Genomic DNA, 20,000 nt, shown 5'->3' with positions numbered 1-20,000 from the left:
ATTCCATGACTCAATTAACTTAACAATAAAGAAAAATGAAGTCGGTACTTTTCCAGCGTCGATTAATCGCAATGTGCATGGTTTCAGTACTACAGTATATGCACATAAATGGTCATAATGATAACCGCTGTAATACTCCTGACGATTATTGAATTAAAATGATAGAAAAACTGTGGTTGATACCCACACTTTGATGACTTGATTAGCTTAGGTCTAGCTTAAATGCTAACATGAAAGCAAGCCACATTAACGTCTTTCCTCAATAAGAAAGGTCATACAAATCTAAACTGGTACAAATACATTACTGCATACTTGCCAACCTTGAGACCTCCGATTTCGGGAGGTGGGGGCGTGGTTGGGGGCGTGGTTAAGATATATATATATAAGAAATACTTGACTTTCAGTGAATTCTAGCTATATATATATATATATATATATATATATATATATATATATATATATATATATATATATATATATATATATATATATATATATATATATATATATACGGATCACGATTGAAGCCAACAAGCAAACCGTCAACTTCCTTGACGTCACTTTCAACCTGAGAAAGAACAGCTACCAACCATTCACGAAACCCAACACAACACTCCAATACGTGCACCATGACAGCAACCACTCACCCACCACCACGAAAAGAATACCTACCGGAATCAATAAAAGGCTATCGATGCTGTCATCTAGCAAAGCTGAATTTGACCAAGCAACCCCCCCGTACCAAAAAGCCCTTGATGAAAGCGGATACAATTTCACCCTCACCTATGAACCCACGCCAGGAAACCAGCCAAAAAAGAACAGAAAACGAAACGACATCATCTGGTACAACCCCCCATACAGCAAAAACGTCTCAACGAACATTGGACACAAATTCCTCAATCTGATTGACAAACACTTTCCCAAAGACAACAACCTATGAAAAGTATTCAACAAGAACAACATTAAATTGAGCTACAGCTGCATGAACAATATACGACAAATCATCTCAAACCACAACAAAACAATTGCAAATGAGCCGTCGACCCCCAGTCAGAGCGACTCCAAAACCAACAAAGCATGTAACTGTCGAAAGAAACCTGATTGCCCCCTCAACGGGGGGTGCTTACAAACATCAGTTGTCTACCAATCTAAGGTAATACGCAAGGACATTAACACATCCGACACATATGTAGGATTAACCGAGGGTGAATTCAAAACCAGATGGAACAATCACAAGGCTTCTTTCAGGAACAAAAACCTGCGAAATACCACAGAACTCAGCAAACACATTTGGGACCTCAAAGACAACAATGTTGAATATTCAATAACATGGCAAATTCTTGCATCCAGCACACCTTACAATAGTGGTAATAAAAGATGCAACCTATGCTTGAAAGAGAAACTGTTTATTATTTACCGTCCAGACCTGTCATCCCTCAACAAGCGCAGCGAAATTGTAACAACATGCCGCCATAGACGGAAACACCTCCTAGGTAACACATGAGCCAATCACCACGCCCCTAGGCCAGCCTGTACCCACCCACTCTGTGCCCTATATAAACCATGGTATGCGAATGCTCCCATTAAAATCTCCTGATGATTGAGGGTACCCCCCCTCATGAAACAGGCCTGTAGAGATGAAATAGTCTTGTGATTTTTTTCCCCACACATACATATATATATATATATATATATATATATAAATATAAATAAATAAATAAAATAAATACTTGAATTTCAGTGTTAATTTATTTACACATATACACACACATAACACTCATCTACTCATTGTTGAGTTAAGGGTTGAATTGTCCATCCTTGTTCTATTCTCTGTCACTATTTCAGAACACACACATTATACAAATATACATTATAAAATCAATAAGAAAACGGGAGCTCTAATTTGGGAGTCTGAATTAGGATCAGAAGTTCCTATATAAACATTGCGCACTCACGTCGCCTTTTTGTATTGATGACTGCAGCTGTGCACTGGATTCATTCACAAATACAAACTACAACTCACAAACACTTTAGAGTTAGGCTCCACCATCAGAATTTTTATTTATATTTTCTTTCTTTTGAATTGGTCTTAAATTGGCTGTTCCAATGCAGCCCACACTAGTAGCTTCTTTCACACTTTCTGACAGAAGGTTCTATTTGGTTCCAAGTTCATCTCAGAAACATCTCCATCTCACGTTCAAATCTGGTCAAGCTAATAAGATGAAGGTGGGGGACAAAGGTCCAAACATGATTTCCTTGTGCGCTGCAGGCGCAATCAAGACCGATCCATCTTTGCTTTTGTCATTTGGTGGGAGCAACTCGCCCACGCTAGCGCTCCTGTGAAGCTATGCGTCTACCGGCGGGGGTTGGATCCCATTAGCTCGCCAGCGAGCAGCCTACTCCTTGTCGCCGTGCCAACGCGCTGACGAGGACCAGATTCCTCGGGCCCGACGCCGAAATTAGATCAGACCAGTGTGGAAGCCGCCGCCTTCAAAGGCCTTCATGCTAATGCGCTAGAAAGCGAGCGACGACGACGGCAGGGAATCCTCGCAGTTTGGGAATATCACCTTCGACACTGGTCTTGTCTTTAGGTTTCCATTAGTCAAAAACAAAAATGGCGTGCATGAGGACAAAGGTACCAACATCCTATGTACAGGTAAAATCCAGTAAATTAGAATATTTTGAAAAACTTGATTTATTTCAGTAATTGCATTCAAAAGGTGTAACTTGTACATTATATTTATTCATTGCACACAGACTGATGCATTCAAATGTTTATTTCATTTAATTTTGATGATTTGAAGTGGCAACAAATGAAAATCCAAAATTCCGTGTGTCACAAAATTAGAATATTACTTAAGGCTAATACAAAAAAGGGATTTTTTAGAAATGTTGGCCAACTGAAAAGTATGAAAATGAAAAATATGAGCATGTACAATACTCAATACTTGGTTGGAGCTCCTTTTGCCTCAATTACTGCGTTAATGCGGCGTGGCATGGAGTCGATGAGTTTCTGGCACTGCTCAGGTGTTATGAGAGCCCAGGTTGCTCTGATAGTGGCCTTCAACTCTTCTGCGTTTTTGGGTCTGGCATTCTGCATCTTCCTTTTCACAATACCCCACAGATTTTCTATGGGGCTAAGGTCAGGGGAGTTGGCGGGCCAATTTAGAACAGAAATACCATGGTCCGTAAACCAGGCACGGGTAGATTTTGCGCTGTGTGCAGGCGCCAAGTCCTGTTGGAACTTGAAATCTCCATCTCCATAGAGCAGGTCAGCAGCAGGAAGCATGAAGTGCTCTAAAACTTGCTGGTAGACGGCTGCGTTGACCCTGGATCTCAGGAAACAGAGTGGACCGACACCAGCAGATGACATGACACCCCAAACCATCACTGATGGTGGAAACTTTACACTAGACTTCAGGCAACGTGGATCCTGTGCCTCTCCTGTCTTCCTCCAGACTCTGGGACCTCGATTTCCAAAGGAAATGCAAAATTTGCATGGTTGGGTGATGGTTTGGGTTGCCATGTCATCTGCTGGTGTCGGTCCACTCTGTTTCCTGAGATCCAGGGTCAACGCAGCCGTCTACCAGCAAGTTTTAGAGCACTTCATGCTTCCTGCTGCTGACCTGCTCTATGGAGATGGAGATTTCAAGTTCCAACAGGACTTGGCGCCTGCACACAGCGCAAAATCTACCCGTGCCTGGTTTACGGACCATGGTATTTCTGTTCTAAATTGGCCCGCCAACTCCCCTGACCTTAGCCCCATAGAAAATCTGTGGGGTATTGTGAAAAGGAAGATGCAGAATGCCAGACCCAAAAACGCAGAAGAGTTGAAGGCCACTATCAGAGCAACCTGGGCTCTCATAACACCTGAGCAGTGCCAGAAACTCATCGACTCCATGCCACGCCGCATTAACGCAGTAATTGAGGCAAAAGGAGCTCCGACCAAGTATTGAGTATTGTACATGCTCATATTTTTCATTTTCATACTTTTCAGTTGGCCAACATTTCTACAAATCCCTTTTTTGTATTAGCCTTAAGTAATATTCTAATTTTGTGACACACGGAATTTTGGATTTTCATTTGTTGCCACTTCAAATCATCAAAATTAAATGAAATAAACATTTGAATGCATCAGTCTGTGTGCAATGAATAAATATAATGTACAAGTTACACCTTTTGAATGCAATTACTGAAATAAATCAAGTTTTTCTAAATATTCTAATTTACTGGCTTTTACCTGTATTAGCTTTCAGCTTTGCTTGTCGGGAAAAGTTCAAAGCAGAAACTCCATCGCTAACTTCCTGTTTCCTGTTCCCCCGCTGCAGAGGAAGGCGAGTACTTTCTCAAGGTTCTGATTCCCAGCTATGCGGCCGGCTCCATCATCGGCAAGGGAGGACAGACCATCGTCCAGCTGCAGAAAGAGACGGGAGCCACCATCAAGCTGTCCAAATCCAAAGACTTCTATCCCGGTAAGGTCAATTTGTTGACTGGCCGCTTGCTGTCCAGTTGAATGTTCCATTTATGGATGATGCACGGATCAAAGGTGGTTGTTTGCTTCATTAGCTGATTGGTCGGTCGCTGTGAAGATGAATGGTTTGGCTGCTTGTTACATTGATGGATGGATGCATTCATCAATTGCTTCATTGATTGGTTGCTTAAAATGCCCGTCACACGCTGGCTCTGCAGTGTTGTCATGGCGCTAGTGGAGTGTGCGCTGCCAAGGTCCAACCAATCACAGTGTGGGCTTTGTCTGTGCATACTTGCCGACCCTCCCGAATTTTCCGGGAGACTCCCGAAAATTCAGCGCCTCTCCCGAAAACCTCCCGGTACAAATATTCTTCCGAAAATCTCCCGATTTTCAGCCGGAGCTGGAAGCCACGCCCCCTCCAGCTCCATGCGGACCTGAGTGAGGACAGCCTTTTTTCATGACGGGAGGACAACAGGGTGACAAGAACTAAATCATCCAGACTAGAGATAAATTGTATTATTATGTTTATCTTACCTAAAAATAAATATATTTATTAATCCAAAAAAAAAAAAAAACTAAATAAATGTTTACTATATTTTGCTAAAACATCAAAATTAATTGTATTTTTTCTGACTCCTTATTACATCCAGCCATAGAATTATACATTAAAATAAACATATTTGAAATAATTAATTTTAAATTATCATAATAATTCATTTAAAATGACCATATTTAATTATTAAAATAATTGCTTGTTTATCAACAACTTTAGCATTTTATTCATTACATTTTGAAGCCCTCAGAAGCCAAGTTATGTTATATTCCTTAATATTTATTTATGCAAGTTTGAAGTATCAATTATCTAAACACAGTTTTGTTTGCATATTTTCAGGATATATATATATATATATATATATATATATATATATATATATATATGTATGAAATACCTGACTTGGTGAATTCTAGCTGTCAATATACTCCTCCCCTCTTAACCACGCCCCCAACCACGCCCCCCAGCCCCACCCCCCACCTCCCGAAATTGTAGGTCTCAAGGTTGGCAAGTATGGTTTGTGTGTGTTTTATATTTGGTGGTAGGGCGTCATGCCTAGGGTCATACAGCGCTTCCACAATGTTCCGTGATGGTGCATTACCCAGGCGGGTGAAATGTCCGCGGAAATCCGCGTTTTTAAACACTACTTTCCGTGTCAAATGATAAATTCTGTGTATTTTTAAATAAGATATTGTAGCGTGCAAGGATGGGAGTCGTGCAAGGATGGGAGTCGTGCAAGGATGGGAGTCGTAGGATGGATCAACAAATGGAGCTAACTTTAATAATAATAATAATAACTGGGATTTATATAGCGCTTTTCTAAGTACCCAAAGTCGCTTTACATGTAGAACCCATCATTCATTCACACCTGGTGGTGGTAAGCTACTTTCATAGCCACAGCTGCCCTGGGGTAGACTGACGGAAGCGTGGCTGCAATTTGCGCCAACGGCCCCTCCGACCACCACCTATCATTCATCATTCAATTCACCGGTGTGAGTGGCACCGGGGGCAAAGGGTGAAGTGTCCCGCCCAAGGACACAACGGCAGCGATTTTTTTGGATGGTAAGAGGCGGGGAGCGAACCTGCAACCCTCAGGTTTCTGGCACGGTTGCTCTACCCACTACGCCATGCCGCCCCAAAACTAAAAATATATATATATATATACATATATATATATTAGAGATGCGCGGATAGGCAATTATTTCATCCGCAACCGCATCAGAAAGTCGTCAACCATCCGCCATCCACCCGATATAACATTTGATCAGAACCGCACCCGCCCGTTGTTATATATCTAATATAGATGATGCAAGGCATTAGTGAGGTTATAAAGCTTTTGCCTGTTAAAGAAAGGAGACTGATCCAATGCAGCACAGACATTCGCGTGCCACGCTGTCACGACCCAGACGCACACCAGTGCGCAATCATATGGGTGCCGCGCTGAGCGCACCTCCAAGCGCGTCTCGCTGCCGGCGACGGCCGGGTATGGGCCCGACGCTCCAGCGCCATCCATTTTCAGGGCTAGTTGATTCGGCAGGTGGGTTGTTACACACTCCTTAGCGGGTTCCGACTTCCATGGCCACCGTCCTAGCTGCTGTCTATATCAACCAGGGTGAGCCCCACCCCTTTCGTGAGCGCACTGCGCGCGGAGTGACCCCTGTTACGCTCCCCCGGCAACAGGGGTGGCGGGCAGGTATGCTGCGCGGGCGGAGCGCGCGCAGTGACCCCTGTTACGAGCCCCCGGCCACGGGGGTGGCGGGCAGGTAAGTTGCTTACCTGCTGCGCGTGACGCCGGCCGCGGCGAAGGCGGACGAGGCGGGGTGTCGGTGCGGTGGGCGCGGTGGTGACCCTGGACGTGCGTCGGGCCCTTCTCGCGGATCGCCTCAGCTACGGCTCCCGGTGGGGCCCTCTCGGGGGAAGGGGCCTCGGTCCCGGACCCCGGCGAGGCGTCCCTTCTCCGCTCCGTAAAAGTGTCCATCTCTTTTTTTTCTTTTTTCTGCTGTTGTGGCATATGCTGCAGGTGCCTGCTCGTTTTTCGTATGTGGGTAACAACATTTAACTATGTATATATATTTCCCAATTGGTTTAACTGCCACCCGCCTGAATCTATTTAAAATCTTTTTTTTTTTTTATTTCAACCGCCCAACCCGACCCGACCCGACCCGCGGATAAAATCTAATTTTTTTTAATTTCATCCGCCCGATCCGCGGATAATCCGCGGACTCCGCGGTTGTGCCTGCAAACCGCGCATCTCTAATATATATATATATATATATATATATATATATATATATATATATATATATATATATATATATATATATATATATGTCTTAATAAGGTTATCCAAAAAATAGTGCTCGATACCGTAGTAGAGCGCAATATATGTATGTGTGGGAAAAAAATCACAAGACTATTTCATCTCTACAGGCCTGTTTCATGAGGGGGGGTACCCTCAATCATCAGGAGATTTTAATGGGAGCATTCGCATACCATAGTTTATATAGGGCACAGAGTGGGTGGGTACAGGCTGGCCTAGGGGCGTGGTGATTGGCTCACGTGTTACCTAGGAGGTGTTTCCGTCTATGGCGGCATGTTGTTACAATTTCGCTGCGCTTGTTGAGGGATGACAGGTCTGGACGGTAAATAATAAACAGTTTCTCTTTCAAGCATAGGTTGCATCTTTTATTACCACTATTGTAAGGTGTGCTGGATGCAAGAATTTGCCATGTTATTGAATATTCAACATTATTGTCTTTGAGGTCCCAAATGTGTTTGCTGAGTTCTGTGGTATTCCGCAGGTTTTGGTTCCTGAAAGAAGCCTTGTGATTGTTCCATCTGGTTTTAAACTCTCCCTCGTTTAATCCTACATATGTGTCGGATGTGTTAATGTCCTTGCGTGTTACTTTAGATTGGTAAACAACTGATGTTTGTAAGCACCCCCCGTTGAGAGGGCAATCAGGTTTCTTGCGGCAGTTGCAGCCTTTGTTGGTTTTGGGGTCGCTCTGTCCGGGGGCCGACGGCTCATTTGCAATTGTTTTGTTGTGGTTTGAGATGATTTGTCGTATATTGTTCATGCAGCTGTAGCTCAATTTAATGTTGTTCTTGTTGAATACTTTTCTTAGGGTGTTGCCTTTGGGGAAGTGTTTGTCAATCAGACTGAGGAATTTGTGGCCAATGTTAGTTGAGACGTTTTTGCTGTATGGGGGGTTGTACCAGATGATGTTGTTTCGTTTTCTGTTCTTTTTTGGTTGGTTTCCTGGCGTGGGTTCATAGGTGAGGGTGAAATTGTATATATATATATATATATATATATATATATATATATATGTCTTAATAAGGTTATCCAAAAAATAGTGCTCGATACCGTAGTAGAGCGCAATATATGTATGTGTGGGGAAAAAAATCTAAGGTAACACGCAAGGACATTAACACATCCGACACATATGTAGGATTATATATATATATATACATATATATATATATATGTGTGTGGGGGAAAAAAATCACAAGACTATTTCATCTCTACAGGCCTGTTTCATGAGGGGGGGTACCCTCAATCATCAGGAGATTTTAATGGGAGCATTCGCATACCATGGTTTATATAGGGCACAGAGTGGGTGGGTACAGGCTGGCCTAGGGGCGTGGTGATTGGCTCATGTGTTACCTAGGAGGTGTTTCCATCTATGGCGGCATGTTGTTACAATTTCGCTGCGCTTGTTGAGGGATGACAGGTCTGGACGGTAAATAATAAACAGTTTCTCTTTCAAGCATAGGTTGCATCTTTTATTACCACTATTGTAAGGTGTGCTGGATGCAAGAATTTGCCATGTTATTGAATATTCAACATTATTGTCTTTGAGGTCCCAAATGTGTTTGCTGAGTTCTGTGGTATTTTGCAGGTTTTTGTTCCTGAAAGAAGCCTTGTGATTGTTCCGTCTGGTTTTGAATTCTCCCTCGGTTAATCCTACATATGTGTCGGATGTGTTAATGTCCTTGCGTATTACCTTAGATTGGTGGACAACTGATGTTTGTAAGCACCCCCCGTTGAGAGGGCAATCAGGTTTCTTTCGACAGTTACATCCTTTGTTGGTTTTGGAGTCGCTCTGTCTGGGGGTCGACGGCTCATTTGCAATTGTTTTGTTGTGGTTTGAGATGATTTGTCGTATATTGTTCATGCAGCTGTAGCTCAATTTAATGTTGTTTATGTTGAATACTTTTCTTAGGGTGTTGTCTTTGGGAAAGTGTTTGTCAATCAGATTGAGGAATTTGTGTCCAATGTTCGTTGAGACGTTTTTGCTGTATGGGGGGTTGTACCAGATGATGTTTCGTTTTCTGTTCTTTTTTGGCTGGTTTCCTGGCGTGGGTTCATAGGTGAGGGTGAAATTGTATCCACTTTCATCAAGGGCTTTTTGGTACGGGGGGGTTGCTTGGTCAAATCCAGCTTTGCTAGATGACAGCATCGATAGCCTTTTATTGATTCCGGTAGGTATTCTTTTCGTGGTGGTGGGTGGGTGGTTGCTGTCATGGTGCACGTATTGGAGTGTTGTGTTGGGTTTCGTGAATGGTTGGTAGCTGTTATTTCTCAGGTTGAAAGTGACGTCAAGGAAGTTGACGGTTTGCTTGTTGGCTTCAATCGTGATCCGTAGGCCGTTCTCTTTGAAAATGTGGCATATGCGCTTCTTGGTATTCTCGCTGCTCCTTGGCGAGGCGCGACACACTGCCAGTCCGTCATCATATATATATATATATATATGTATGAAATACCTGACATGGTGAATTCTAGCTGTCAATATACTCCTCCCCTCTTAACCACGCCCCCAACCACGCCCCGCCCCACCTCCGACCACGCCCCCCCAGCCCCACCCCCCACCTCCCGAAATTGGGAGGTCTCAAGGTTGGCAAGTATGGTTTGTGTGTGTGTTTTATATTTGGTGGTAGGGCGTCATGCCTCGGTTCATACAGCGCTTCCACAATGTTCCGTGATGGTGCCTTATCCAGGCGGGTGAGATGTCCGCGGAAATCCGCGTTTTTAAACACTACTTTCCGCGTCAAATGATAAATTCTGTGTATTTTTAAATAAGATATTGTAGCGTGCAAGGATGGACACTATTTAAACTTTTATATTTATCGCCGGCCATCTTGTTTGTTTGTTCCAATGGACTGGGCAACGCATACAAGGCGCCGTTGTTTAAGCCCGGCACGCAAGTATCTGCCAGCGACAACAGATGCATGGTGCAAGAATCACACACACACACACACACACACACACACACGTGCGTGCACACACACACACACACACACAGTGATGGGCCATTGCAGCAGGTGGGCCTTTTGATTTGTCACCCAGGAAGAACCATGTCTCATTTGCATACAGATGCCTCCTTCAGTGCGGAGAACACACACACACACACTCACACACACACACACACACACACACAGCTTCTTTAGTCCAGACTGGACGAGTGTACAAGCGTCTCTTTCTTTCTTTTACTTGTCTCCCTTCCTCCCCTTGCCCTCATCAGCCAAGCTAAGCTGTGCAGCCATTTTGGCAGACTAAGGTGTGTGTGTGTGTGTGTGTGTGTTTCCTCTGTGCAACTTCTTAAGATTTCTCTCCTTGCACGTGCTTTGTTGTTGTGTTGTGTCTTCGCGTGTGTGTGCGTGAGAGCGTGTGTGTGTACTGAAGACAGAAAAGACATTCAGCGCCGCGTCTTGGCCCGAGCGCCTCATTCCTCTCCTCTCGGCTCCTCGGAAGACATTAGTCACTTCCCTCCCCCCACCCCCCCCGACCCATACGACACCCCCTCTCGCCGCCCTTCCCCTTCAGGCGCTCCTGGAGGAGACCGCGCCGCTTGATTCATGTGGCCTATGTTTTGGATTCGCCCGGCGTCAAATCAAGTGCTTGAAAATAACCTTGCTTCTTGGTGGAGAAGAAAAGCATGCGCTGTTTCCGTGGCAACAGCGAGTCACCTACTTTGCTACACCTGCTTCCTTCCCTCAGACCTGCTTTTTCTTCTTGCAAGCCTACTAGACCTCCTTTTATACCTATCTTCCTACACTCCTTTTTCCTCCCTCTCCTCCTATATGTCACATCTGCTGGGAGAATAATGCGGCGGCAGCACTTCAGCCTGCGACAACCAATTAGGAGCAGCGCTATGAGAGCACGAGACTGGCCGCCATTCTCACACACACACACACACACACACACACACACAGCAGTATGACAGATTTATTAGGGTGCCAGGCGATGGTAGTCCAAATATAACCTATGTGTCTTTGGACAAAGCTGCAAAGCTGCGGTGTGAACAAACAACACGTGTGTGTGTGTGTGTGTGTGTGTGTGTGTGTGTGTGTGTGTGTGTGTGTGTGTGTGTGTGTGTGTGTGTGTGTGTGTGTGTGTGTGTGTGTGTGTGTGTGTGTGCGCGTGTGCGCAAAGAACCAAAGACCCAGTTTGAAACTAAGGCTGCAGCTAACGATTATTTTTCTATCGATTAATCTACAGATTATTCTTTCGAGCAGTTGGAAAATGTTTTTTTTTTGGGTTTTTTTTGCTGCTTCATCACTTTGTGCACAGATACTAGGGGTGTCAAAAAAAAAAAAAAAGGAATTTTCAATAAATCCCGTTTCTTATTTGTAACAATTTTTAATCGATTCAAAAAAAAAAGAAAACAAATATTTTTAATTTATTTTTATTTTTTTCAAAAAAATTTTTTAATCTGTCCTGTCCAGCTTCTTAGGCAAATCATATTGTTGATGTAGATCAGGGGTGTCCAAAATGTTTGACTTGGGAGCCGCATTGGGCTAAAAAAATAGAGTTTAAGGGCCGAAAGCCGACTGTATGTAAAGTGTGTGTGTGTGTATATATATATATATATATATATATATATATATATATATATATATATATACCGTATTTTCCGCACCATAAGGCGCCCTGGGTTATAAGCCGCGCCTTCAATGAACGGCATATTTCAAAACTTTGTCCACCTATAAGCCGCCCCGTGTTGTAAGCCGCATCTAACTGCGCTAAAGGAATGTCAAAAAAACAGTCAGACAGGTCAGTCAAACTTTAATAATATATTAAAAACCAGCGTGATGTGGGCGCGCATGGAGTCGTATATCAACATGGACGGAGCTGCTGAAAAAAGCCACCCGGCCTCTTCGCGTAAACTTACCTTAACCACTCGCTCATCTTTTCTTCATCCATCCCTTCGAGTTAGCTTTTATGATGACGCCGGCTGGAAAGGTCTCTTTTGGCAAGGTCTTCCTTTTGAATATCACCATGGGTGGAAGTTTCTGGCCATTAGCATGGCAAGCTAGAACCACAGTGAAGGATGACTTCTCATTCCCTGTGGTGCGAATATTCACCGTACGTGCTCCCGTTGTATCCACAGTGCGGTTCACAGGAATATCAGTTGCTGTGAAATAGTAATCCGTGTGCGGATGGAGAGTTTGCGTCTTTTCATGAACCGGATCCCTGTCGTTTAGTAGGAGCCATTTTGTGGTCTTTACAGATGTAAACACACAAAGGAAATGAAACGTACGGTGATATCCGCGCGCTTTTTCTTCTTCTACGCGGGCGGGTGGTTGCTTACAGTAGAAGAAGAAGCGCTTCCTGTTCTATGGGGGCGGGTGCTTACCTTGGCGGTTGCTTGCGTAGAAGAAGAAGCGCTTCCTGTTCTACCGGGAAAAAATATGGCGGCTGTTTACCGAAGTTGCGAGACCGAAACTTTATGAAAATGAATCTTAATATTTATCCATATATAAAGCGCACCGGGTTATAAGGCGCACTGTCAGCTTTTGAGAAAATTTGTGGTTTTTAGGTGCGCCTTATAGTGCGGAAAATACGGTAAGTACTAATGAAGCTGAGGCCTCTCCACATTAAATATTCATCCCTTACACCTGTTTTTTTTTTTTTTTTTAATTACAATCGACTCGCTTCCCTGCTCGCTCCGGGATATTATGACGCCCTCACACGCGGAGGCAAAGTCATAAAAAGACGCAAATGAATTACAATTGCTGGCCTGCCCCGCCTGTAATTACAGCCCACCACTCACATTTGCTTTATGGACACACCTTCAAAGTAAAAGTATCTTGCAGTGTTGGATCATGATGTGACTGTCTATTAGGGCTGCCAATATTTGGGTGTCCCACGATTCCATTCAATATGGATTCTTGGGGTCACGATTCGATTATAAATCGATTTTTTTCAATTCAACACGATTCTCGATTCAAAAAGGATTGTCTATTCATTCAATACATATGATTTCAGCAGGATCTACCCCAGTCTGCTGACATGCAAGCAGAGTGAAAAGCTTTTATAATCGTAAAGGACAATGTTTTATCAACTGATTGCAATAATGTACATTTGTTTGAACTATTAAATGAAGCAAAAATATGACTTATTTTATCTTTGTGAAAATATTGGACACAGTGTGTTGTCAAGCTTATGAGATGCGATGCAAGTGTAAGCCACTGTGACACTATTGTTCTTTTTTTTATAAATGTCTAATGATAATGTCAATGAGGGATTTTTAATCACTGCTATGTTGAAATTGTAACTAATATTGATACTGTTGTTGATAATATTCATTTTTGTTTCACTACTTTTGTTTGTTTTGTGTCTCCTCTCAATTGCTCTGTTTATTGCAGTTCTGAGTGTTGCTGGCTCGGCTTTGCTTTTGGAATTGGATTGCATTGTTATGGTGTTGTTGTGTATTGTTTTGTTGGATTGATTAATTTAAAAAAAATAAAAATAAAATAAAAAAATGAAAAAATAATAAATTAATAAAAAAAAAAATTAAAAACGGTTTTTAAAATATAAGAATCGATTCTGAATCGCACAACGTGAGAGTCGCGATTCGAATTCGAATCTATTTTTTCCCACACCCCTACTATATATATATATATATATATATATATATATATATATATATATATATATATTTTTTTTTTTTTTGTAAATAAAAGCCATGCCTTTTGAAAAAACTGGCCTACATTTATTTGTTCATCTTCATTTTAAATAAAAAAAATAATCGTTAAAAGGAAAAATAATCTATAGATTAATCGAAAAAAATAATCTATAGATTAACCGATTAATCGAAAAAAAAAAAAATCTATAGATTAATCGATAGAAAAATAATCGTTAGCTGCAGCTTTAATAAAAATGTGTTACAACAATGTTATATCACACCAAGACTTATGAAGACTATCCATCCATTGTAAGTAAGTCTTTGCTGTCGTCCAGCATTCTGTTTTTGTTTACTTTGTAGCCAGTTCAGTTTTAGTTTAATTCTGCATAGCCTTCCCTAACTCACCTTTTGTTTATTTTTTGTTTAAGCATTAGACACCCTTTTACCTGCACGCTGTTTCCGACATCTACAAAGCAATTAGCTGCCGCCTGCCACCTACTGATATGGAAGAGTATTACACGGTTACTCTGACGAGCTCTAAACAGCACCGACACTCAACAACAACACATCATTTGCTGACTATAATTACCGGTTTGCAAAAAATATTATTTTACCCCAAATAGGTGAAGTTAGATCATCTCCCAGCATCACGTGGACATCGGGGGCAGTACCTCTGGATTGGCAGACCGGGGTGGTGGTTCCTCTCTTTAAGAAGGGGAACCGGAGGGTGTGCTCTAACTATCGTGGGATCACACTCCTCAGCCTTCCCGGTAAGGTCTATTCAGGTGTACTGGAGAGGAGGCTACGCCGGATAGTAGAACCTCGGATTCAGGAGGAACAGTGTGGTTTTCGTCCTGGTCGTGGAACTGTGGACCAGCTCTTTACTCTGGGCAGGGTCCTTGAGGGTGCATGGGAGTTTGCCCAACCAGTCTACATGTGCTTTGTGGACTTGGAGAAGGCATTCGACCGTGTCCCTCGGGAAGTCCTGTGGGGAGTGCTCAGAGAGTATGGGGTATCGGACTGTCTGATTGTGGCAGTCCGCTCCCTGTATGATCAGTGTCAGAGCTTGGTCCGCATTGCCGGCAGTAAGTCGGACACGTTTCCAGTGAGGGTTGGACTCCGCCAAGGCTGCCCTTTGTCACCGATTCTGTTTATAACTTTTATGGACAGAATTTCTAGGCGCAGTCAAGGCGTTGAGGGTATCTGGTTTGGTGGCTGCAGGATTAGGTCTCTGCTTTTTGCAGATGATGTGGTCCTGATGGCTTCATCTGGCCAGGATCTTCAGCTCTCACTGGATCGGTTCGCAGCCGAGTGTGAAGCGACTGGGATGAGAATCAGCACCTCCAAGTCCGAGTCCATGGTTCTCGCCCGGAAAAGGGTGGAGTGCCATCTCCGGGTTGGGGAGGAGATCTTGCCCCAAGTGGAGGAGTTCAATTACCTCGGAGTCTTGTTCACGAGTGAGGGAAGAGTGGATCTTGAGATGGACAGGCGGATCGGTGCGGCGTCTTCAGTAATGCGGACGCTGTATCGATCCGTTGTGGTGAAGAAGGAGCTGAGCCGGAAGGCAAAGCTCTCAATTTACCGGTCGATCTACGTTCCCATCCTCACCTATGGTCATGCGCTTTGGGTTATGACCGAAAGGACAAGATCACGGGTACAAGCGGCCCAAATGAGTTTGGGTCTCTCCCTTAGAGATAGGGTGAGAAGCTCTGCCATCCAGGAGGAGCTCAAAGTAAAGCCGCTGCTCCTCCACATGGAGAGGAGCCAGATGAGGTGGTTCGGGCATCTGGTCAGGATGCCCCCCGAACGCCTCCCTAGGAAGGTGTTTAGGGCACGTCCGACCGGTAGGAGGCCACGGGGGAAGACCCAGGACACGTTGGGAAGACTATGTCTCCCGGCTGGCCTGGGAACGCCTCGGGGTCCCACAGGAAGAGCTGGACGAAGTGGCTGGGGAGAGGGAAGTCTGGGCTTCCCTGCTTAGGCTGCTGCCCCCGCGACCCGACCTCGGATAAGCGGAAGAAGATGGATGGATGGATGGATAGATCATCTCCCACGGCACACCAGACTGTATTCCCCCCAAAAAAGCACAGTTCCCCTTTAAAATAAGCAGAGAAAAACACGAATCCGACTTAATATTAGTGTTTGTATTCTAGTGCATGTCAAGTCTTCTTTCTCAACCTTGACGCGCCCTGCCGCCGCCGCCGCTGCAGCCACCATTTTAGAAGTTTGCCTTTAATCCAGCTCTCTCAAACACACACAGAAGAGGCACATCTGTCACACAGTCTAGCATGGTGACACACACACACACACACACACACGCTGGTTTGAGCGCCGTAAGCTTCTTAGTGGCGCTAAGCTCTCTCGCACTGCGCCACGCAGAATGAAAACATCACAGAGCGCGCAAACATGGCCGCCATTTGCCTCCCTGGGCCTTGTCGTCTTCCCCACAACCTGCTCGCACCGCGGTTCCTTTTCGGTCGCGGATTGGTCACATGTTGACTGACGGACAAGCGTGAAAGTGGGCGTTGGCTCTGGCATCACAAATGTCAGATTCGCTGTCGTCTGAGTGGCTTTCTGTGTCGGGAGGCTGCAGCGGGAGTTGAACTGTGAACCCTGGCGGTGTCAGTGATGTTTTCCAGTAGGAACCCCCACCCCTCAACCCCCCCACTCCACTGCCCAAGGGCCGCGCTGACATGCAATGCTGTGATGTTCCATGTTGGGCTCAGCAGGCCCAACAAGGCGGCCTTCCATGGTCCTGGGCTGTTTTACGACCATGCGGGCTCGCATTCTGGACTGGACTGAATCCATACCTGCCAACTACTCCGGTCTCCGGTTTTCCCGTAATTAGTACGGTTTTCATCAACCTATTCCGGGTTACGGTTGCAGTGATAAAAAATAAGTTTTTTCATTAATTAAAAAAAAGTTTTATTCACGAAATCGCGTAACAACAATGACAATCGACACTGCTTCCCGTAACTTCCTATCGAGCCATTCCGAATGCCATGCGCGAGGCTATTTATAGCACCGCTGCCAAGCACGAGGCACCAGTTGCCATTGTTTCCAAACGAGCGAACGATCATGGAATCAGCCGGAGGAAAAAAATCGCAAACGAGTCTTAAACCGAAAAGAAAACTGCAGTCATTCCGTGAAGAATATTCAAAAGCCTATCCGGGAATAATGATCCGTTCCAAAAAAGGGTGAAAACTACGCGAATTGCACCTTGTGCAGACAAGATTTTTCGATCGGACACGGAGGAATTAGCGATGTAAAAGACCACGTTGGGACAAAAAAAACACAAGTCTAATGCCGTTGCTAAATTTGGATTTTAGCCACAAAAAGGTAATGACACCAATGTTATCTATTGGAATTGTTTAGTACTGTTATACTGTTAAAAGTGTTTATACTATTTATGCTTTCAAGTCCAAGTTGAAGAAATCTTGTTAAATGTTGACAGCATAACTACTAGAGATGCGCGGATAGGCAATTATTTCATCCGCAACCGCATCAGAAAGTCGTCAACCATCCGCAATCCACCCGATCTAACATTTGATCAGAACCGCATCCGCCCGCACCCGCCCGTTGTTATATATCTAATATAGACGATGCAAGGCATTAGTGAGGTTATAAAGCTTTTGCCTGTTAAAGAAAGGAGACTGATCCAATGCAGCACAGACATTCGCGTGCCACGCTGTCACGACCCAGACGCACACCAGTGCGCAATCATATGGGAGCCGCGCTGAGCGCACCTCCAAGCGCGTCTCGCTGCCGGCGACGGCCGGGTATATGGGCCCGACGCTCCAGCGCCATCCATTTTCAGGGCTAGTTGATTCGGCAGGTGGGTTGTTACACACTCCTTAGCGGGTTCCGACTTCCATGGCCACCGTCCTAGCTGCTGTCTATATCAACCAGGGTGAGCCCCACCCCTTTCGTGAGCGCACTGCGCGCGGAGTGACCCCTGTTACGCGCCCCCGGCAACAGGGGTGGCGGGCAGGTAAGCTGCGCGGGCGGAACGCGCGGAGTGATCCCTGTTACGAGGCCCCGGCCACGGGGGTGGCGGGCAGGTAAGCTGCTTACCTGCTGCACGTGACGCCGGCCGCAGCGAAGGCGAACGAGGCGGGGTGTCGGTGCGGTGACCCTGGACGTGCGTCGGGCCCTTCTCGCGGATCGCCTCAGCTACGGCTCCCGGTGGGGCCCTCTCGGGGGAAGGGGCCTCGGTCCCGGACCCCAACGAGGCGTCCCTTCTCCGCTCCGTAAAAGTGTCCATCTCTTTTTTTTTTCTTCTTCTGTTGTGACATATGCTGCAGGTGCCTGCTCGTTTTTCGTATGTGGGTAACAACATTTAACTATGTATATATATTTACCAATTGGTTTAACTGCCACCCGCCTGAATCTATTTAAAATCTAATTTTTTTTTATTTCAACCACCCGACCCGACCCGACCCGACCCGCGGATAAAATCTAATTTTTTTTAAAATTTCATCCGCCCGATCCGCGGATAATCCGCGGACTCCGCGGTTGTGCCCGCAAACCGCGCATCTCTAATAACTACCAAAATGTTGTTGTTAAATGTTGACAGCATAACTACCAAAATACAGAAGTATGTCCTTAATATTTTTGCAGTGCTATTTCTGTTGAAAAGTTCAAATGATTACATTAGAGATGTGATGTGCCACTTTTCAAGTGTCTGATGGCTAAAATTAATTTTCATTAATTTTTCATATTTTGAATTATTTTGAAAGGCTTACAAAAAAACTACATTTGAATTGTAATTCCATGCTATTGACAGGACTATTAATTTTAATGAAGTTAGCTTACCATGTTTACAGTATGATAATTGTGATAGAAATGTGAATTTTAGGCACAGAATATTTTTTTACAATTGAACAAGGCAGTAGATTATACAAGCTTGGACAGAAAGTTAATAATGACACCAATTTTTTTTTTTTTTATGGAATTGTTTAGTACTGTTTTACCATTTGTTTACTGTAAAAAGTGTTTATACTTTCAATGAACAAATTGAAGTCTTGTGAAAGGTTGACAGGATAACTGGCATTAACTGTCAAAATAATTTCAAACTATTGAAGTTAGCTTACAGAATAAACATGTCAATCAACCCATATGATTTTTGCTGGAATATTTTTGTTTTGAAAAGTCCATACCTGCCAACTACTCCGGTTTTCCCGTAATTAGTACGGTTTTCATCAACCTATTCCGGGTTACGGTTGCAGTGATAAAAAATACGGTTTTTCATTAATTTAAAAAAAAAAAAAAGGGTGAAAACTACGCGAATTGCACCTTGTGCAGACAAGATTTTTCGATCGGACACGGAGGAATTAGCGATGTAAAAGACCACGTTGGGACAAAAAAACACAAGTCTAATGCCGTTGCTAGCGATACAAGTGGAAAACTTTCAACGTTTTTCGTCGCCCAAACAGATTCTTTGGATGTGATAAATGCCGAAGTTTTATTTACGGAGGCAATAATTGAGCATGGACTTCCAATCGCACTGGCTGATCACATGGGACAGTTAAATGTTTGTAATGCAACCTTTAAAAATCATTACGCGGTGATCGCGGTCCCAAAAATAAACTTTTCTTGCATGATAATGTCCAGAAAAATTCGCTTTATATTACTATAGAGTCCTTTTAACGAATGAGTTTGATGGTTTGTCACAAACCTTAAATGAAAGAAGTCCTTTGTTCTCCTGCACCATGCGTGCGCTTTGGCCTTGCTTCGTGTTTGGTGCGCAATCCTGTCGGCTGTATTTCACAGCACGACCTACTGTTAAAAGTGTTTATACTATTTATGCTTTCAAGTCCAAGTTGAAGAAATCTTGTTAAATGTTGACAGCATAACTACCAAAATACAGAAGTATGTCCTTAATATTTTTGCTGTAATATTTTTGTTTTGAAAAGTCACTGTGACTGATAGAAAAGTGATGGTTTTAGCAACATTTTAACCTGTCTGAATGCAATCAATCATTTTGCGTAGGCCCCTGAACCCCTCACCAGGACTTTGTCCTGGACCTCCCGGGGCCTGCGGCCCCTGGACCCTGGCTACTAGG

General features: G+C 44.0%; 1 protein-coding gene across 5 annotated transcripts in view; it reads left to right on the top strand.

Annotated features, from left to right (window-relative positions):
• Positions 1-20,000, top strand: part of nova2 (NOVA alternative splicing regulator 2) — a 211,979-nt gene that overhangs the window by 94,100 nt on the left and 97,879 nt on the right. For all 5 annotated transcript variants that reach the window (XM_061972216.2, XM_061972218.2, XM_061972215.2 and 2 more), the window contains one exon: positions 4,329-4,472. In XM_061972216.2, coding sequence (XP_061828200.1) covers positions 4,329-4,472 — 144 coding nt within the window. The remainder of the gene's footprint in view (positions 1-4,328; positions 4,473-20,000) is intronic.

Source organism: Nerophis lumbriciformis, linkage group LG17, assembly GCF_033978685.3.
Source record: "Nerophis lumbriciformis linkage group LG17, RoL_Nlum_v2.1, whole genome shotgun sequence".
In the NCBI taxonomy this organism is placed as follows: Eukaryota; Metazoa; Chordata; class Actinopteri; order Syngnathiformes; family Syngnathidae; genus Nerophis; species Nerophis lumbriciformis.
The sequence above is the reverse complement of the archived record's forward strand: the minus strand, read 5'-3'. Positions and strand labels throughout refer to the sequence as shown.